Source organism: Oreochromis niloticus, linkage group LG9 (assembly GCF_001858045.2).
Source record: "Oreochromis niloticus isolate F11D_XX linkage group LG9, O_niloticus_UMD_NMBU, whole genome shotgun sequence".
NCBI lineage: Eukaryota > Metazoa > Chordata > Actinopteri > Cichliformes > Cichlidae > Oreochromis > Oreochromis niloticus.
In genome coordinates, this window is record NC_031974.2 from 5815500 (window position 1) to 5837270 (window position 21771).

At 41.7% G+C, this 21771-nt stretch overlaps 2 protein-coding genes across 5 annotated transcripts; both read right to left on the reverse strand.

Annotated features, from left to right (window-relative positions):
- Positions 1–308: 308 nt before the first annotated feature.
- On the reverse strand, positions 309–8294 carry LOC100691217 (pyruvate dehydrogenase E1 subunit alpha 1). 3 transcript variants are annotated; one of them, XM_019352929.2, is made up of 13 exons: positions 8122–8294; positions 6794–6814; positions 5710–5862; positions 4292–4357; positions 3667–3840; positions 3392–3518; positions 3210–3301; positions 3016–3108; positions 2412–2567; positions 2032–2103; positions 1756–1823; positions 1564–1672; positions 309–1461 (listed from the first exon to the last, which is right to left on the reverse strand). In XM_019352929.2, exons 1-13 carry the CDS (start codon positions 8179–8181, stop codon positions 1297–1299), a joined length of 1356 nt encoding a protein of 451 aa, XP_019208474.1. In that variant the 5' UTR covers positions 8182–8294; the 3' UTR covers positions 309–1296. The 3 variants fall into 3 exon arrangements, with proteins under 3 accessions (XP_019208474.1, XP_005461017.1, XP_013120185.1); XM_005460960.4 differs by lacking the exon at positions 5710–5862; XM_013264731.3 differs by lacking the exons at positions 5710–5862; positions 6794–6814.
- Positions 8295–8840: 546 nt separating this feature from the next.
- On the reverse strand, positions 8841–20877 carry acot9.1 (acyl-CoA thioesterase 9, tandem duplicate 1). Of its 2 annotated transcripts, XM_005460961.4 has the most exons (16): positions 20694–20877; positions 18743–18846; positions 17394–17420; positions 16936–16981; positions 15503–15673; positions 14959–14996; positions 14476–14559; positions 14285–14388; positions 14081–14154; positions 13341–13408; positions 13149–13260; positions 12971–13061; positions 11036–11121; positions 10860–10947; positions 10027–10177; positions 8841–9434 (listed from the first exon to the last, which is right to left on the reverse strand). In XM_005460961.4, exons 1-16 carry the CDS (start codon positions 20705–20707, stop codon positions 9379–9381), a joined length of 1314 nt encoding a protein of 437 aa, XP_005461018.1. In that variant the 5' UTR covers positions 20708–20877; the 3' UTR covers positions 8841–9378. The 2 variants fall into 2 exon arrangements, with proteins under 2 accessions (XP_005461018.1, XP_005461019.1); XM_005460962.4 differs by lacking the exon at positions 17394–17420.
- Between the last annotated feature and the right edge of the window lie 894 nt (positions 20878–21771).

A 21771-nucleotide genomic window follows, 5' to 3' on the forward strand; every position in this document is an offset into this window, starting at 1 on the left:
ATAGAGCGAAAATAGAAGGGATAAAAGTCCAGACATGTCCCTTTTTATATTATGAAGCTGACAATAAACCAGGCCGAAGCCAGTGGAGATTTTTACTCTAATTAAAGTGAAAAAAATAAATTGATTTTTAGTTTTGAGCAGTTTATCAGCCTGATAGTGACATCTAGTGGTTGAGAATGGAACAACTGAACACAGCTCACTGATTTCCTTTAGTTTGATCAACTATTGAGTCATATTTGAAGCATTACTTTGTAACCACATTTTATGTTTGACAGCTGAGCAAATAAAATATGATTCAAACACACCAATCACGTTTCCACTTTTCTTTAAAGTTGTTTTATTTCACAACCTTCAGTTTCCACCATTCAGACAGGTAAATAAGAAAGCTTTATATCTGTACAGGCTCAGATACAGTAAACTTTAAAGAACACAGGAAAGATTTTATAACAGACTCCTTTAAACTCATAAAGTGCCCAGAAAGTCTCAAATGTAGTGCATCCAGTTGCCAGCTTCAGTTTCCCCAAACAAGTCCGGATGTTTGTCTCGTCAGCAGTCGAGTCGAGCAGCTCGATTATATTTTATTTACTCATCTTTGAAAAGGGGCAGAAAAAGGTCATTTCACCGTTTGGTTGGAAAAACCAGATCTATGGAGACAAAAAAAAAAAAACAAAACAAAAACACAACCAACAACAACCATTCCTAAAAGATCCTGCAGACCTCAGTGTCCAGATAGGGAGAGCCTCTAAAGCATTTAGAGACCATCTAAAGTCTTGTTTTCATCTTCAGGTTATAAACATTTTTAGAGCCATTTTATCATTACATACATTAATATTGTGTCCTTATCCTGGACACTGAAGCTGCTTCAGATGAGGGACTGCTCTGAAGCTCAGGCTGCGACTCCTCATTTAAAACACATTTACTACCAGAAAAATCCATCACATTTGTATTTCGCCGGTTTTAAAGTCACACTACTGAGGGAATACCTACACAAGTTTGCAACATTTAAAAGTCTCCTAAGAGTTTAAAAAGCAGGATAAACATGGAGAGGGTTTCTAACAGACACGTTTCCATGTCAGATGTTGGGATTTGTGCGTTTACAGTGCAGCATGTTAATCCTATCCAACACCTCTGTCTCCACCACGAATAACATCTCAGTTATACAGTAAACTATAAATAAATAACACTGGCAGGTTTCAGGTAAAAAACCTCAGAGTCCTGTGAAGGTGCTGAGACCTAAAGTCGAGAGGGAAGGTGCTGAATGTGTGAGGGATAATGGTTGGAGTGTGTGGTCCGAGTCTAGCTGACAGACTTGAGCTTGGACCAGGGGCTTGTCCCGCGCACCTCCAGCGGCGGGTTCTTGGAGAAGATGTGGTTGCATAACTCTTCCAGCGGCGGCTCCGGGTCCGAGGTGGCGAACTGAGTCGCCTCCTCCACCTGCTTACGGATCTCTATGTCGATTTCCTGATGGGAGAGAAATCAGGTGCTGTAATCCCTGCAGCTGCCAACCTTTATATAAAAAAAGGTTTGAAGCTGTGAATGTATCCCTGCTGTCTGCACGCTCACCTTGAACTCCTCTACAGACGCCATGTTGTGGCTGAGCATGCGCTCCTTCAGCATGGAGATGGGGTCGCTCTTACTACGGACCTCCTGAATCTCCTCGCGGGTACGGTAGCTGCAGGAGGTCAAACCAAATTACTGAGAAAAATCACAACTCTCCCAGGGTCAGGTAAATCCAGACTGGGAAAGGTAACTCACCTGACACCTGGGTCACTCATGCTGTGTCCATGGTAACGGTAGGTCTGCAGCTCCATTATGATGGGACCCTGAAACACAAAGTGCTGCTTCACATCGATGCTCTGAAAGATTAGAGCCTTTTAGAGATCCTACAGGAAACTCTCCACCACGAGAACCCTTCAAAATTAAAGGCTGTGGGTCTCCATGGACTTTTACATATATGAATAACAGAGTGCAGCACAGATTAGATATTAAAAATGTATAAATAAAAAAACAAAACAAAAAACAAACCCTCACCTTTCCAGCTCTGCAGTGATCTGCAGCAAACTGTGTGGCCTCTCTGACGCACAGGACATCCATCCCATCCACCTGCAGGAGAGCAGAGAGAAACCTGACCATTGGCACACCTCTACGTACAGAGACGCGACCCCTGCAGCGACACCTGGAACATTCCAGTGTTTGTGCGCAGTATCATACATGAGCATCAGGCAGCTGTATGCATGCTCACACCTGCAACTGCCAGGACAGACTCTCAGCCTCTTCCTGTTATAGTCTGGGTCCAAACGGGCCAGCGGCAGTGTACAGTCATCAGACACACTGCCGCCGCTGCCCAGGACCGGCACGTTTACCCGCCATGTTTAACCCCGCCGTGCAGCTTTAATGTGTTCATGTCTCACTCTGAGTCCAGGTATGAAGTCTCCCCTCTTGTAGTAGTCTGTGCTGGCTGCAGCTCTCTCCACCGATGTCCCCATGCCGTACTTGTTGTTCTCGCAGATGAAGATGCACGGCAGCTTCCATAGAGCGGCCATGTTGTAAGACTCAAAGAGCTGGCCCTGATTGGATCACAGAGGAGTCGAGGTCAAATGACGAGAACCAGTGTAAAGTTCTTTACAGAGGTATTAAAAAGCACACAGCTGAACCACGTAAACAACGCAGAACACAAACGCACGCCTGTCCATCCAAATGCCAGATACATTTTAAACTGCCAAGGGAGGAAAGCTGTTCCACAGTTCTGGCACTAAAGTTTGGAGCGCACATAATCAGCCTCAGTTTTCAGACGGAGGAAAAACAAAACCTCCATCTGTGGCTCAGAGGGTCCGGTTTGGAGAACAGGGGTGAAACAGAATGAGAATAAGTGGTGGCGTCACCTCGTGAAGCCAAGGAAATAAGAATAAAGATCTTAAACCTAACTGATATGACAGTGTAAGAGTGCGTGTTAAAAGCCTTTTAGCAGCATTGGTGGATATTAATAGAGTCATTTAAATCATTTTTAACTCTTACCTGATTGGCTGCTCCGTCTCCATAGAGCGTAACGCACACCTGGTTGTTGCCTTGGTACTGGCAGGCGAGAGCGATGCCTGCTCCCAAAGGTACCTGCACAGTTCACAGGTGAGTTACTGAAACCATAATGAGAGTGTTTAACTATAGAGACCTGCAGGTGTGAGAGGTATGGGAGGCTTTTTAAACGTGCTTACTTGTGCGCCCACGATGCCATTGCCGCCATAGAAATGTGGAGCGTACATGTGCATTGAGCCCCCTTTCCCTTTAGCCACGCCCCCTCTACGACCTGAGGAGGACAAATAAAAGCGAAGATGAGACTAAGATCAACTACAGGTGTGCACATGTTCAGACTGCAATACCTTCCTCTCGCTCTCACCTGTGAGCTCGGCCAGGATCTCTTTAACAGAGACACCGCGGGTGTAGGTGTACCCGTGGGCGCGGTACGCAGTGATCAGGTGGTCCGAGGGGTTGATGGCGGCCTCGATGCCTGCAGCACACGCTTCCTGCAGGAGAAACCACACGTTCTGCATTTCACCACACTCAAACTGATGTTCATTTTGGTTTTCTCTGAATGTTCTTGCATTACTCCATGCACTGAGATTTGGAATGCAATATAAATGAATTCTGTTCCTGGCCTGCAGGCGCTGATACCTGTCCGTCGTATAGGTGACAGAAGCCTCGGATGATCTTCTGCTTGTAGAGCTGGTCAGCTTTGAGCTCCATGCGCCTCACCGTCTGCATGGTGCGGTAATACTGCAGGCCCTGCTCCCTGGTCAGCTCCGCCTTCACCGGGGGCCCCTCCTCCAGGCGATGCAGGTCGCATTTCTACACCAAAACAAACAAAAACTAAAGAAGCAGACCAAACCAAAGATTTTTGGTCCGTAACTGAGTGAAGTTTGGTTTAATAAACTAGAGAAATCCAGACCTGAACCAAAGATTAGCACATTTATTCATTTACTGCTGAGGCTCTTTTAGCCTTCTGTCAGGCCTGAATACAGATCCCTGAGTGAACATGTGCTGATGATCATGACACTGAAACTGATGTTTTATTCAGAGTTTGACAGCAGATTGAACTTTACAAATATAGGCATGACATTTTATCTGAAAGGACTGATTGTTGTGCATTAGCCCAGATAAGTTTCGCTCTGCCATCTTTACGTTCTTCTGAGCTACATTCGGTATCGACAGAGATGATTAACTGGATTGCAGCTTTATGGGGGTAAAATCCCCTTCCTTCAGTCTGTGACTGCCATTAGTGATTCTCATTTCTACCCACCTTGATGTCAAAGGTCGCCTGGGGGGTGAAGTCAGCGAAGGAGCGGGAGACGACGACTCTGGCTCCCTGGAAGACAAACACAATCAACTGAAACTGCGTTTTCCATCACTGCAGCATCACAACACGACTTGGTCTTCCACACTGAGCAGCGCGACAGCTGCCCTCCTCGTCAGAGCAGGGGAAGGAGCAGGGCGGGGCAAGTGGGATCAGATGGTTCACACAAACGACTGCACTTTCAGTAATCTGTGACACTGTGGAGGTCAGTAACAGGGAGGGAGAACAAACCCAGTCCAATAATACACTGTGGTTTTTACTGAAGAGGCAATTTGTCTGATAGAGACTCCTCTGTGTCCATCGGAGCACACGCGGTGCAGGACAAACCGAGTTAAGAGGTAATTTAGTTCTTTAATAAGAACTTCAGGCATTTCTATGATCTGATATTTTACAGACTAAATGACTCAAAGCTGTGCTCAGCTGCAGATTTAAACATAACCGACTTGTTCTTGCTTGGTCTTTACTGTACACAGATCAGTCATGTTAACCTGCACGGTCACCTCTTCAGGCCATGAAATAATTTGGAGTTAGCGTTTGGACAGTTCTGCCAATTTCTTCCTGGGCAAACTAAATTTCTTTCCTTGTGGTTTTAATATCAATTGCATAATCTCTCACAGTAACTAGACCTATGGGAGGGCACTTCCTCCCTCCTGCTCAAACAATCTCTGATAGGAGTCATTAAACGGCTGCAGTGCTGCTTCAAGCTTGCACAGCAGACCTGGTGAGGACGGGCCCAACGAGGAGCAAGTTTGTCTGGGATCATTTTAGCTCATGAAGGTTTTTGTATAATGTACTCGTAGGATTTTAACAACACGGAAAGACCAAGACAAATAAAAATAGTTCTGTTAAATTGATCATTGTAAAGACAAAAGTGTCAGTTTCTACCTTGCCAAGATTGATTTAAGTGTTCCTGGCAATTTTCTGACTTTTATAATCAACTGATCAAAGATATGGGATTTACAGATTTATAAATACAGATTTATAGATCAGGAAAAGTAGTGTTAGTAAAAGCCCTTGTTTAACAGTTACCCATTTAAAAAAAAAAAAAAAAAAAAAAAAACCACCTCTCACAATATATGAAATCAGTTTGACTGGAAATGCAGCAGTTATGAAATTTTGGACAAGTATCCATGTTTAAAATAAGAAACAGCTTAAAATTTCGTTTGTTTTTTCACTGCTCTGAGTGCAGCATTAACAAGACGTGTCGGTGCATTCATAACTGACCCAGAGACAGAACAGACTGATATATAAAGGGTATTTGTTCTTAATTCAGACGTAGCCGTCCATGCAGCAGCTCCTGTTAGGTTCCCCGGCCCTGTTAGTGAGCAGGCAGCAGACATGGAGGAAGCTTCACGAGTCCTTACTGGTCTGTCAGCGCAGCCACTAACTAACAGCGCAGCCGCTGCTCTAGTACTGACTGCTGTTGGAGGCGGTTTAGGTGGAAGCCGCTGGGTCTGTGCAGAGGCAGGTGCCGCCGGCGACGTTAGATCAACAAACTCTGACAGGTCAGTCAGTAGCTGGGGAACAAAAGGAGCCAACCAATCAGACCAGAGCACAGAGCACGCCCAGTGGAGCTCTACAGGTGAAGGCACTGCTACAGGTGAGAGAGGAGCTGCAGCTAGACGGAGACAGACATGACGGGTGGAGTCTAAAAAGATGAGACACACACGGGGGGGGGGGAGACAGAGACTGAAACCAGCCCAACGGTGTCCACACAACACCTCGTATTTGACATCCAGCACAACATCTGTAATCCCAGATTAATCACTTCAGTACCAGCCAAGCCATTTATGCAGATTAGAGGCTTTATAGCAGTTTTTCAATCATTGTTAATGAATATCTTTGCAGCTTAACATTTTAAATGCAGTTTTATAAATTGTTATTTTATCTTTTTAAATGAACATTATCAAGCATCTTAATTTTATTGATGCATGAGTGTACTTCCAAGTTTTTTTATTTTATTATTTCAGGAGTTTTTTTAATGTTATTATTAATTTAATGTTATTATAAACATAACATTACTGATAAATGAACCCTGACATTTGTTAGTTTGGTAGGTTTAAGATCAATTTTTTGGTTTTGTAACGACTCAAAGTTGATTCACGGCTACACAAATCTGGGGGGTAAAGTGATACCTGTTTATATAGGTGCTGAAAATTCATCTTAATGTTGTACCAGTGTGAAATTAATGTGTTAGGAAATAAACAGCAGACAAGTGTAGAATGAGTGTGTGAAATGAAAAATACTCAAAGAATATAAAGAACTAAAACACTCTACACCAATGAGGAGAATCATTGCAAACTCTACAGCAATTCCTTTCAGCTGCACTTCAGTTAGCTCCCTGGGAACCACCACCACCACCATCACCATCACCATCATCATCATCATCAGAGCAGAGGGAAGGAAGAGCAGGATGGAGCCTGCAGACAAACATCAGCAGCTGCTTACCTCAGACACTGTTTGGGCTCCCTAGGGTTCAGGCGACGGGGAGAGGAGGGAGAGGAGGGAGAGGAGGGAGAGAAGCGAGAAATGAATGGGGAGTCTTTCAGTGATTTGTGTGTGAATAAAAACAGCAGGAGGCCAGAGGCAGGAGGGTAGGAGTGAGCACCAGCGAAAAGGGAACAGGATTCCCACAGGCAAGCGTGAGACTCGACTGAGGCATTTTCATCTTTTTCTTCATCTCATTCTGGATGATATGATTAGTAAAGCAGTACCTGTAGGAAGCTTCTGTCAATGATGCACCGTGACAAACACTCGACATGCTGCTGCCAGTCCTACTGACCCACAGGGAGGCGCTGGTGTGTTTAAAACTGACCCAGCATCTCTTGATTGGCCCGATTTCGGTCCATGAAGGAAGTCCAGCATCCTGTTTACATCTCATCTGGAACTAAGAGTTTATATTTGAGCATGGGAAACTAAAAGGAGTGCACTATGAAGCCATATTAATGGCTTATTGAGCTCTCTTCAGCTTACAGTCAGAGCTTGCAAAGTTAGGAAGGTGGCTTCATCACCATGGTAGCCAATGATAAAAGTTACCTCTGGATTTTTAGGGTCAACATACTACTTTAACCTACTCGATTGGCTTTACCGTACACGGCTCTGCCCATTTATACACACCTGTCTCTGTGTGTGTGTGTGTGTGTGTGTGTGTGTGTGTGTGTGTGTGTGTGTGTATATATATTTTAAAAGCATGCACCTGTGTGACTACTTTCGCAAAACGTGCAACAACACGAAAGCTCATATAAACATTTTAGAGACAAACACTGGAGGTAGCACACCTGAGAGCAAAGTGAGAGGTTTACATTCGCATGGTGCACTCAGAAGCCCCTTTACTACATTTAAAATATGTTCCTAACATTTTGTCTACCCGCCTTCCCTGTTTAGGCGTCCATGCTGGTCGGTATTAATCACATCAGCGCCCGCGTGGCAGTACAAGCTCTTCGTGCTGTGTGAGGAAGGCAGACCACCAGAAGTATAACATATTCAGGGATAGGGAGAGGTAAAGAGCTAGCACCCAGACTGTAGCCATATCACTGCATTCATGCATGCTTCCTTCCAGTCAGCCAATCACATGAGAGCACAAATAACCCATTTTTCACCGCAACATGCAAACTGCAAATAAGAACTCAAACCAGCCACCAGTGCTAATGTTAGCTCCCGCTAACAAGGTCAGCCCCCCTCCAAGCTGAACAGTACAAGGCGAGCTAATGGTTAGCGCGGACCGGCCCCGGCACACAACGTGGCCTCCGTGTCCACACCAACCCCCGAAAACTCACCGCATTCCTGCCGGTCATCCTGCACAGAGCGTTAGAGATAATGGCTAACATGGTTTTCATGCTACACACACGGAGACGACCGGAGCCCGGAGAGGATTAACGAAGGATGCTCCGTGTTAGTGTCCGAGCAGGAAACGACACCGACTCCCACAGTCCTAGAGAACATTGGTTCCGCTCGGTATTTATAGCTACACGACAACTAGAGAGACGTGTTTATGTAATTTATTTTAACAATTTAAACGTTAGTAATTAATTTTAAACTCTGCCTCGACCTGTAGCCTCCACTCAACGATAGATTAAATAAATAGTTCTTCTTTTTTTTATTTTGGTTTGGGAAATTATTTTTTAATAATAGATTATTTTGAAAGCCAAAACTTTTGTTATTTTTCTTGCTTTAACCCTGTTTTGAGGTTTCCTTAGTTGTGCACTTTATAGATCATAGATGTAAACAAACAGAAAATAAAGGTCAACAAAAAGCTAGCATTCATATGTGGTTATCTTTACCGAAATGTTGGTGAATATTATACGTCAGGCCATTGTCACAAACATTATTTACTGCAAACCAAGAGGTTAAACATGTCAAAATAAAAAACGCTGCTGTGTTAACAAGGCAAAGCTGCTGGTTTCTCATATTTATGTGGCAAAATTAACCAGTGATCGAGCATCAGCTGTACGAATAAAATAAACACAAACACACAGGAATAACTGTAACACCGAGATAAATAAAACTTTTTTTATTGCATTCGAGTAAATACACCAGTTAAGGCCAGAAAATTGACACCCTCGTTCTTTTTGCAGCAGCATCAGAATAAAGTGTAAAAAAGAAAAACTGTTTGTGCGTGTAAGCAACAGTGAGATATAAAAATGTAACATGCTGTATTGTAACACCGAGGAGTCGGAAGTAAATGAGGTTATGAGGCAATGAGAAAGGCTGGAGCATTTACACATGACAGTTGAGAGGCTGTAAACGCTAACTGGTACAAGCGAGAAAAACAATAGGAGTATAAAATAGATAAACATAGAAAAAAGCATCTTTTTCTTCTGCTGTAGTGCATCAAACACACCAAAATGTAAACCTCCAGATCGATTGAAGCAACAGGATTCAAACAAAGTGACCGCGTGGGTTGTTTAAAATTCAGAACTGTGATATAAAAACATGTCAGAACCACATTCATTCATTATTCTCATCAACACTGAAACACTTGGAGTTCGGCGTTTGGGTGCTGAAAAGCTTCAGCAGGTCGTGAGTTTGACGTCTCAGCATGCCACGGTTTGGTCAAAGTGTCTCTTTCCGTCGAGGTACAGCATCGACTCTGTCAGACACACAAAACATCAACATCTTCCTTTCAGATTAATCTTTGAATACAGAACAAGTCAAAGGACAAACATCATGTTTTCTCTGAAAGCTGGCAGTTTCACCTGTTTGTAGGATGACCAGGTGTTTCATTTGATGTGAAACTCTGCAGCATTTTTAACTCTACACGGCAGGATTCTTTTTAAAAGTCTGGCTTTTATTCAGTGGCTGTGGAGGAGCTAACATCATGGGTCACCTGTAGATTAACCTGCCAGCATACGTTGCACCCAGTGAGTAATAAAAATGCAACAGGTTGTCATGGAAACCTGAAAAAAACCTGAAAATTCTGCTAAAAAATCTACTATTCCTAGTTTTTGAGACGTGACACAGTGTCTCAGTAGAAAAGAGTCAAAGTGAGAAGTGCCGAGCAACGAAAGCGTGATCATAAAAACCAGCAGCTAAATTAACATTTAAGAACCTTTTTAAAAGTTGATTTCTTTCGGCACTGAATATGAAAGTGTATTTGATTTATTTTGAAAGGAACTTACTGACATGTATATAAATCTGATTTTTTAAATTTTTTTTACTGTTTCCTGTCTGCACCGGCTCACCTCCATAAGTCTTGGGCATGATGTTGGGGACATCGCGGTCTGAAGTGAAGGTGAAGTGGAAGATGTTGGTGGTGTTGTGCTGTCGGGTCAGCGGGTCAAACACCTCGCTGTGAACTCTGACCTGGATGTACGTCCCCTGAGTGTAACACACCTGAAACACAAAGATACAAACAGCTGAAGCACAAAAAAGGCATAAAAATCATCATTTATCTTGTTCATGTATTTATTTTCCTTATTTTTTGTCTCAGGTCTTCTGTTTCAGTGGTGGATGTTCATATTAAAGGTGGACACAGAGAAACCTGCTGCAAAATTCTTGTTTAGCCAATCAGAGGAAAGTTTGTTTAAAGGAGGAGGGGCTAAAAGGGCCAGTTTCAGAGACAGGACTGATTGAGAGGCTGCTCCAAGGTGTCAGAAAAATAAGGATTATTTTGAACTTTGAATCATCCAAAGCTTCTCTAGCAAAGTCCAAGTATAACAATATGGAGCAGCAGAGGTGACCTCCAATAATTCAGTTCATGACATCTTCATTCTTGGTCTAATTTCAGTCACAAAAACACATGTAAAAATATCCATCTAGTTCCTACGATATAATTTTTACAAAAAGTGCTTGTAGGTGTAAAAAGTTAGCAAATAAACACATCATCTTAAAGTCCTCTTAAAGGACAATGACTTTACTTTAGCTCCATTTTTGGTCTCCACCAGCTCCCCAGTGAAATAGTTGACATTTTTTTAATCTAACTCCTCCCTTTTTTTTTCCATTGGCTGGCCTCTGACTAACTCTGAAAACCATACAGGTAGTCCACCTATAAAGAAGATGCTTATCATCCTCTGACCTGCGATGAGAGCATCAGCAAAGATCCAATCTCCACAGGTTTCTGGAAGAGGATATCATCGACAGCCACCAGACTCGGCCGACAACCCCTGCAACACACGGCAAGAAGCAACAACATTTACAACAGAGTTATTTTTTGAACGTTTCTTTAATTCACCCTTAGTCTAAATCTCTCACCCGTAGGAGCAGGCGTTGGCCCAGCCGAGCTCGTAAGCTTTCCTCATCAGAAAACCTCCAAATATCCTGTTAAAGATGTTCCTCTCCTGGTCAAGACAAACACAGAAACAAGTTTTTTAAGTTTTCCAGCTGAAATAATTTTGGGTTTAAACTGGGAACATAAACAAAACTGGAAACCACAAAAGATCCATTTTCCCCATGTAAACGTAGCTGCTGGTGTTTAGGAATAGAGTAATAGAGTAATATTTGACTCTTCTCTGGGCCTCGACTCTCATGTAAAATCTTTGTCTCGTTCCTGTTTCTATCATTTAAGAAACATATCTAAACTGCAACATATGGTTTCTTCAGCTGAACTGCAAAAACTAATTCATGCATTTGTGTCATCACGCCTAGATTATTGTAATTCCCTGTTTACTAGCTTGGATAAATCATCTCTCTCTCGCCTTCAGGCAATACAAAACGCCGCAGCCAGACTATTAACTCGTTCTACCAAACGTGTTCACATCACTCCCATCTTATATTCTTTACATTGGCTCCCAATAGAGTTTAGAATTCGCTTTAAAATTCTTGTTTTAACATATAGAGCACTAAATGGCCAGGCCCCAGATTATCTATCCAAGCTTCTTATAAAATACACTGCTGCTCATCATCTCCGCTCACAGACTCAAAGTCTCTTAGTTGTTCCCCGTACACGACTGAAGACAAAAGGGGACAGAGCCTTTCAGTCTGTGGCACCAAGGCTGTGGAACAGTTTACCACTACAGTTACGTTTGCTTGACTCTGTGGATTGTTTTAAAAAACAGTTAAAAACTTTTCTGTTTAAACAAGCCTTTTGTTGATCTCTTCATATTTTATATTTTTTACATTATTTACATTTGATCTTTTATATTGTGTACATTGTCTATCGATTTTATTGTTTATTTTAATATTTATGTACAGCGCTTTGTGATTGTCTATCTGCGAAAAGCGCTTAATAAATAAAGTTTACTTACTTACTTACTTACTAGGAAAAAACAAACACAACTCAAAGAAATATCCAAGTAAAGTAGCCACAGAGTTCATATATATAACACCCATCTCGCCCCTGCGGGCGGTTTATCCTTCAAGCTTGGGTCCTCTACCAGAGGCCTGGGAGCTTGAGGGTCCTTTCGCAGTATCTTAGCTGTTCCCAGGACTGCGCTCTTCTGGACAGAGATCTCTGATGTTGTTCCCGGGATCTGCTGGAGCCACTCGCCTAGCTTGGGAGTCACCGCACCTAGTGCTCCGATTACCACGGGGACCACCATTACCTTCACCCTCCACATCCTCTCGAGCTCTTCTCTGAGCCCTTGGTATTTCTCCAGCTTCTCGTGTTCCTTCTTCCTATATATATATATATATATATATATATATATATATATGTAAGGTGTGATTACAAAAGCTTTACGAATCTCCCCTTCAAGACCATCTCCTCGGGCAGGTCTACACAGCTTCCAGCATGGCTGCTATTTTCAGGAATCCTTAAAAGTCGTGTCCCTGAGTCCTGAGCTTTGCACTGTACGCTCTTTATTTTCTCCACAAACTTCAAACCTCAAACTTCTGTTGATCAAAATAAGCCGTCTTTCATGTGGAGGAACATCGCTGATGTAGAGAGTCGAGTCTCTGGCTATGACAGAGCAGCACATCGGGTGGACTCGGATTGTCTTGCTTTGGTACAAAGCGCTCCAGAAGCTACGATTTTCCTGGTTAAATTTCCAGGGAATAACATAAAAGGCTGAAGTCAGTTTAGAGGTGCATGAGAAGATGATCTTGAATGGGAAAGTGATCAGAAATAAATTACGTAAACTGACTTTTCAATCACACCTTGCGTATACTCAAGATTTGTAAAATCACAGCCTAAAATGAACCTCAGTGTAGAAATTAATTCTCCTTCTTATTATTTATCCGTCCTCTCACCTGAGGATGGCAGATCTCCAGTCCTTTCAGTTTGGCATCTTCCATCCACACTGAGCTGGGGGGCAGAACTCTGCTGCGGAAACTGACTGTGCTGCAAAAGCAGAAACATCCAGAGAGATTTAACAGAGATGAAACAAATATAACATCCTCATAATATCCTGTGATGCTTCAGTCGTACTTGGTGTCCAGGGTGTTGAGGAAAAGGCCGTGAACGACCGTCCTCTCCTCTTGTGTGGGAGCGACCTTCAGCAGCGACGCAGTGCTCAGCTCCACACGGCGGGATTTGTTAGCTGGAGGAGAGTGACCATAAAGATCAGCGTGCAAAGACTAAGTTCTTCATAAAAGCTGTGATTGTTTCATCGTCTCTCACCTTCTCCTTCCTGGAAGAGTCGTTCTTCCTCGGGTCCTTCAGGCTTCAGGGGATTTACAAACGCTGCCCTGAAAAGGGAAAAGAAGCAGAAACACAGAGGATTAAATAAGTATGAGAGAAACAAACAAGAAGAAAACACATCCGTGTGTTTACCGTGCCACGTTTAGGACTGAGAAGCAAAGCTCTGTGCAAAAATAAATCCGCACAGGAAATGAGAAATAAAATGATTTCCGTGGACATAATTAATCCTCAATGAAAACACTATGTTAGTGTCTTTTCTTGATGCAGAGAGCCAAAACAAACAAATTTAATAATGCAAAATCTCCTGAGACAAATTTCTTGTGACTTGGTACAGAGGCAGCACACGAGCAGAGGACAGAATCCAGATATACAGTACTGGCCTGGGCAGAGAGCCCCTCATAGTGTTCTAGTAATCGTAACTCTTAAATCTCTGTGTGGTAAGATACTCAGAGAGTCGATCAGGCTTCGCGCTGACAATTATGTCACTTTGACCCTAACAGCCTCTGTAACATGGAAACTATAACGCTACTTTCAGGGTTACTCTAATCCTATTAACCCCCAAACTGTGTTTTGTAGGCAAATAAAATGACTTTTGGTTCTGTTGATCACAACTGTCAGATTTTCAAAAAAGGGCCCTGGGATACGTCTATAAGTGGGATTCTCTAAAAGTTTGTTTTTTCAAAATAAAAGCATTGGAATTGTACAGGATGCTGTAACACCTCTTGTTTCCTGGGTCTCGAGCCACCATGACGAATGTAGCATCCAGAACGGAGGCGTACGCTCCGTCACGGTACTGCAGGAGAGACATACATTTGGTTTTTATTTACACCACCAGCAAACATAAACAGGGTTAAGACTCTTCATCTAATTACTCTCTTTGTATATATGGCATATACTCGAGTAAGTAGGTTAGGCGAGCCCACCTGTGACATGTGGATCTTGGCTTCAATGGATGACTTCCCCACCCACGTCACATGACCTGTGAACTTGATGTCGCAGTCGGGATAGATGACGTGCTGCCTCATGTCTGACCAAGAACACACACATACACAAAGATATTAGTGGTAAACAAAACAAAGTGGTGTATTGAACCCTATACCTGAGAGACTCTTACCGATTTTGTCCACCAGGGCGGTGACAATAGACAGAGGAGACCTCTTTAGTTCCGAGTTGTAGGTGTGAGAGTAAGAGATGAGGACTGAGGGAAAAAAAGAAGAGGAGAAATCACAGTTAGGTCCATTAATATTTGGACAGAGACAACGTTTTTCTAATTTTGGTTCTCTACATTACCACAATGAATTTGAAACGACTCAGATACAGTTGAAGTTCAGACTTTCAGCTTTAATTCAGTGGGTTGGACGAAAAGATAACAAAATCCCTCCAATTCAGGGGCTCAAACATGATTGGAAAAATAAAATAAAATATCTGTAATTTGAAAGCTGAGCGTCTACACATTATGCCCGTGTCCATAATATAACTAAATGGAACATGTTTCAGTAAACAGGTAAAAAACATGTGCCAGTGTCCAAGTATAAATGAACCTGTGTAATTAGTGCTTGAATGAGTGAAGCTCCCCATCATCTACTCTGCTGTGTACCTGCTAAACTGTCCAAGTCCTCCAGGATTCTGCCAAACCTGAAATGAGACAGAAAACAGTTAGAAGGACAAAACTGAAGCACAGACGTACCAGAGCACATTTACTCAGAGAGCAGGCTGCATTCATTTTCTGATGACTGCGCACAAACACAGGGTTCAATTTCAAGCATTTAAACAGGAGAGTCATTAAAAACAGTCAGTACAGTAGCTATGAAGTTTTTGCAGCATGGTGTAAACAAGTTTGTTTCTACTGTAAAGAGACACTTTAACACGTGGGACTGACTCGTTTGTGGAGCCTGCCTCCAGTGGCCATTAGAGGAAGTGCAGCTTTTGGCCCTGGGGGTTCCTGCTTATCCAATACAAAGAATGTAACTGAACCCATCACCATTCACATGGCAGAGACACGGATTTATCAGACTGTGATGTAGCTCCTTGATTTTCCTTTCATGGTAAATGTACTGGGACTCTCTGCTGAGCTGACATCACAGCTGTCAGACACCAACACTTTACTGTCACTTTACTGTCTCCACTTTCTGTGTGTTTACCTGACGGTGTTGTGGTAGGTCAGATATTTCTCCCTGAGCTGTGGCTCAGAGCCCAGGGGCAGGTGGACCTCCAGGTAGCTGTCCTTCATCCTCTTGGCAGGAAGTTCGTTCTGCGATTTGGCCAACATGGAGGACAGTGAGACACGCTCCGCCATGGCCTGCTGATGGTCGCTGCAGACGAGAACGAGACCACATCACAAAACATCACTTTCTCACCATTTTTTTATATCATATTTATTAAACCAAAAAAGCAATAATAAAGCACTGTAACAGCAATGTTACTCTACTGGTAACAGCAAAAATGTGTCATCTAACTGTTAATAAATAAGGCTCAGTCACCTTTATTTTTAAGACTTCAGTTCGAAATACTGAAGGTGAAGGTTGGATTTAGGTGTGTAGGGGTTTGGAAGATAAAAGCTTTAACAACTGTGCACTGAAGAGTGAACAGCAGTAGTCTAACAGAGAGGAAATGAATACATTATTTACATTTTTTCTAAATTCTTCCAGATAAAAATGATCTGACTTTTTTATTTCAGTGTCTTTACTGGACAAAAGACGATTCTACAGCAGAGTTAATATACTGACAAAATTACAGGAGTAACATGAGATGAGAGAGGAACAATACGGGAGTCATTTATATGTGTGTCATCTGCAATACAATAACATCTGATGCTGAGGTTTTTTTAAAATAATTATGTAAGTGAGTGTTAGCATGTAAATATAAAATATCAGGGGTCCGAGAGCAGAACCCTGTGGAACGTCTAACAGTACTAAAGCTGTCTGACAAAACTGAATGACTTCTACTAAAGGTAACAACAGAACAAACCTAAATATCAAGTATCCAGCCAGACAGTTTATCACACGGCAAATTAACAAACTCTGCTCAAAAAGTAACTCTGTAAAAGGAAAATTATAAAAAATTGAGCTCAATTATATCTTTCCAAAACGTAACTATCAAAGCACAATTTATTACTACATTCAAAGGCTGCTGACTGAATGGCAGTTTTTAACATTTGCTGAAAAATTATTAAGGATGCTGTGATGTTTCAGTAGAGGCCAGCTACTGATTCTTTTACAGGCAGAGAGTCACAAGCAGATTTATTTCACCAGAAATAGATTTCTATTCAGATTTAAAGTGAATCTATTATATTTTCCTTATTTTCTATCATATATACACTGTTACAACAGCTGATGTTTATATTAACCACAACATTTGTACAATGAGGTCAGTCTGTGTGTAAAAACGCAAACGGTTTTTGACAGTTTTTTCTACTGTTGGGTCTGTATGATGTCACAGAGAGAGGATGACAATAACATACTCATCTAAGGCACAAAAGCCTTAGGTGTCTTAAAGGGGGAGGAGCTAAAACAGCTTATTTCAGACAGCATGAGGTAAATAAAGATGATTTTGAACCATGAACCATGCCATTTACCTCCAGTTTGTGGAAGCTCCCACAATTTCTCTCAGCCTGTTTCGCACTGAAAACAGAAGAAGAATCAGATGTAAGGACGATCTGAACACTAGAGATTCAAGGCTGCCATTACATACATCACTTTTTTTTTTTTTACAATGTGATCTGAGGCTTGTAGCTCAGCAACGTCTGAACAGCAAGAAAACATAAAACTGAAACTGAGTGCCACAGAGGGAAGAAGAAGAAGATTTCCTGCTACAGGAAGGTTTATTTCTGCCAGAGGAGACGTTTTTGAACATAAAATGCAGCTCTACCAAAAGGCTGAACAGCAGAAGCTGAAACGATATGCACTTCAGTTAGAAGACAGTGGGGGGAAACATGCAGGGAGGAGTTAAAATGTAATTAGAGTAAATTAGAAGACAATTAATAAGCTCATCAGTTCAGATAGTTATGATTCATCTTGGTTTACCAACACGCACCATTTGACACATGAAACTGTGGATTTCCTGTGGAGAAACACAAAGAATTAAACACACAGGGCTCAGAGGAGGAGGACGGAATCAGAATAAACTCAAATGTACAAACTGAAAACACTTCTGTCCTGAATACAGCAGGGACTTTGTTCCACTAAGGATACAGCAGGTCCTATTTAGGGCCTTGCTTTGTTTATTATTATCATTTACACAAGTAAATCACATGTAACATGCTTGAAAACCGGTGAAAATATTCAATATTATAAGGGTCTTACATATAGATGAGGGAAAGTGGCTCCATGGTGTCCCAGCACTATCTCTCATCAACCTTTTTGAAACCAGGTACACACATCCAACATCCCAGGATGTACAAAAAAGCCTCTATGAGAAAACCTTAAACCAGGGGCTGGCAATTCATTTTCCCCAAAGGGCCACACGAGAAACTGGGGCCTTTTATCGTTAAAAGCTTATTTCTATTTTCCAGGCCTTGGGGCAAATTTTAATTTTTACAGATTTGTGTGAACCTTTGCGGTGACAAACAGCCTTTACTTTCCTCTGCGCACTTATTCCTAAATGTTACTCTATTGCAGGTGTGGGCAACTCCAGGCCTCGAGGGCCGGTGTCCTGCAGCTTTTAGAGATCACCCTGGGTCAACACACCTGAATCACATGATTAGTTCATTACCAGGCCTCTGGAGAACTTCAAGACATGTTGAGGAGCTAATTTATCCATTTAAATCAGCTGTGTTGGTTCAAGGACACATCTAAAATCTGCAGGACACCGGCCCTCGAGGCCTGGAGTTGCCCACCCCTGCTCTATTGACTTAAAACAAACTCTGAATACTTGGGCGTAATACATGTTGTCCTGCTCTGTTGACAATTTGTATAGTTTTAAGCTCAAATAGGTCATTAAATTCAAGTGTATTGAGTGATAAAAATAATAAACTTTGGTGACTTCAATGTAAAGACCTCCCAAATGCGTAATTGTGAAACTTTTGAGTTTGCATTGAAGGTTTGTTGTGTCATTGTAAATGTCGATGTTTCACCACAACACAAGAATTTGCTATAACTCAAATGTATAAATATCTAATCTGCCACAAACATCATCTGATTGCTAAGAGTCCAGGCCTGGAGACCTCTAAACTGCCATAACGCCAACAGGTGGCAACAGGAACTCATCATAGACGTGATAATCATCATATTACATGACATTTGCATTGTCTTCATATTAGCTTCATGTTTGTAAAATGTTCCATCACATCTCTGATTTGATATGTGTTACTTCACTCTTTGCTCTGCTGTGTTCTTGTTGTTAAATCAGGTGATGTGAAACAGGAAGTGCATTTGCTTTCTTACCCTCGATCATGTCAGGTGCCTTTCCCTGTTTCCCCTGTTTCAACGCTCCTCCCGTGCAGAACGACCTCCTCGTGAAGGACGCGGCCGACCGCAGCAGCAGAAACCTGAAGCAAGCACGATGATGACACAGAAAAACTCCTGAGACAACCAAGTCCTGTTACAGGCACACATACCAGCTCCCTCTATTTCAGGCTGTGCGTGTGAGCTGTTTAGAACCCGAACAGCTGACAGACTGACTGTTACCGCTCCTGCATGAGAGGAGCGTGACTCTCTGCAGCTTATTCATATTTATAGCTCGTTACTGCACGTCCACTTTCTGAGCATCTTTTTTTAATGTAATCTCTATGAGATTAAAATGCAATTTTAAAAATAAGAGTACATTAAATGATCTTTATTATTGTTAGATTGGGTCACAGGACAGTTATCATGAACAGTAACGTCAGTGAGTCTGTGTTACAACAACAACAACAACAATCTTTATTTATAGAGCACATTTAAAAACCAACGGTATGCCAAAGTGCTTAACATAAAACAAGGAAATAACACAAATATAATCAGGGTCATAAAAATGTAAAATTATGTTCACAGGAAAATGCCACCAATACACAACGGCACATATGACATACACAGCGCAAATAAAAGCATAATAGGAAAATTAATAGGATAAATCTATGCAAACAAGGCCAGCATTAACCGGTAGAAAAAGCAAGATTAAACAAATACGTTTTAAGCCGTGATTTAAAAGATTGAATAGAGTCAGACGCCCGGATGCGCCCGGATGTGTTACCTGGATTAGCAGCAATCTGTGCATGAATAACAAAAAAGTACACAACTCTTATGACAAAGGAATTTAAAAAGTTACTTTATTACAAAGCTGACTGTTTCTTTGACTCTGACCAAATCCACAAAAGTTCCTCTGTGTAGAAGAAACCCTGAATCTCTGTTTGGTTTCATCAGTGCCCCTCGGCTGTCGAAGGACCTGCCTGAGGGCCTTCAGCTTTCTTCATCGGGATCTTTTTAAACACTCTCTGAAGTTTTATTTATATTGTCGGTCTTTCTCAGTCTTTTTCTTACAGATTTTACATCTTTAACTTGAATCTTTTTTATATTAATTTTCCACTTTATTTATAACTACAAAGTCTCACTGATTTTTACTCTTTGTGTTACACTCAAGTCTTGTAACAGACAGCAAACAGGAGAGCTGAGGAAGGATGGAAAGGAAAGCAGCAAGAGAGAAGGGAAGGTTTATAAAATGGTAGTGAGACCTGTTATGATCTGTAGTTTGGAGACAGTGGTGCTGACAAAAAAGGTGGAAAGAGGAGTTGAAGATGCTCAGATTCTCACTGGGAGTGAGCTGGATGAATGGGATTAGTTATGATTAGTAATTAGAGACACAGCTCAGGATGAGTGTTTGGACATGTGAAGAGGGGAACATGCAAAGGGCTGGAGTGACAGAGGAGGGTGAAACGAAGAACTAGCACTCACGTCTTTTTAAAATCAAACATTTTAACTGATAATGTTTCGGCCATTTCTGTTTTTATTAATATTATGTGTATAATGTGCATGTGAAGCACTTCGTAGTGCTCATTTTGACTTTATTACTTATTTATAAAGCACATGTAGCAGTGTAAACTGCGTAGAGTTTTCTGAACTAGCCTGTGTAGCTGTAATATCTTAACTTTGGTGTTTATCCTGTGTGAGGCCTCCTGATTTGCTCTCTGTCTGTATTTCCTGCAGACACACCCTTCGTGGAAACAAACCCCGCCCTCTATGGGCCTGGTTAACTAGTCACTCTTCATTTACACACCACTGAAGTTATAACAGAGAAAGCACCATCACAAATCGGTGTTTATCGCTGCTTCGCTTCCCCCGCTATAGTTAGGTCACTTGTTAACAGCGCGGACGCCGCAGAGACAGCTGTGTATGAGCCTTTTTTTTTAAAGTCACTAACCTCTGTGAGAGCATTTTGACCGGGATGACAGAGCCGAGGCTTCGGGGGTCCAAACGAAGCGGGTGGGCTGAAAAAAGAAAGAGAAAAGAAGAAGAATTACAGTTTTCGCTTAAGGAAAGAGGGCTGACAGGCTGATGACGGGGTGGCTTCCGCGGTGGCACGCAGCTCCGCCCACTGCGTGATGACGCACAGCTCAGGACGTATGGGCCTTGATGCCCTCAGTTCAGCCTGTCAGGTAAAGTTCCTGACAGGCTGACTTTACAACTTTAGACACAGACACGGTGGCGCTCACTGAGAGATTTTACAAGTAAAAGTGTTAGCGCTCACTTTTCTCACCAAACAGTCGCTTAAAGGACTTTTTTACATTTCTGTTTTCTATATTTCTGTTTAGCCTAAATCTGCCACTGTAATATAATTTTTTCCTCTTATTTTTTTCTCTCGAAATGTTTCTCCCTCTGCGATAACCTTGAACTTTGTATTTATTTATTTACCCATGTTTTCAACGAAAGTGGGCCAGTGAAATAGTAACAAACCAAACTGTTTGCATGAGTAAAATATCAAAATAATCTTTATGTACTTTTTTATGAATCTATAAATAATTTCATTCATTTATTAGATGAGTGGATGCATGTTGTAATATGGTGTTTACCATGTCATAGTATACAAAGAAAAGGGAAAACAAGGGAAAGTGAATTCTCCTTCATCCTGTTATGTTACAGGTCAGAGTGATCCATTTTAAAAATTGAATGTTCTATTTAAAAATATTTTTCAATTTTTTTTTTCAACATGGAACTTATTCTTCTTGGCTTAATAAATGTAATCGTCGTATACAATGAAAGTAGTTAATTTCACATATTCACATGTATATTTTCTGCCACAGTGTCTCTGGAGACTTCATATTTATTCCAGCGTAATCGGATTTGATAATCGAGAGACAAACTGGCAACTACCATAAACCGTACCACAAAGTACTTGAAGTAATGAAGTCATTTTCTAACACCTTTTTATGAAAAAAGTCATATATCCACATCGAAACATGATCTGTGAGCAGTAAAGAACACGACTATGAAATAATGAC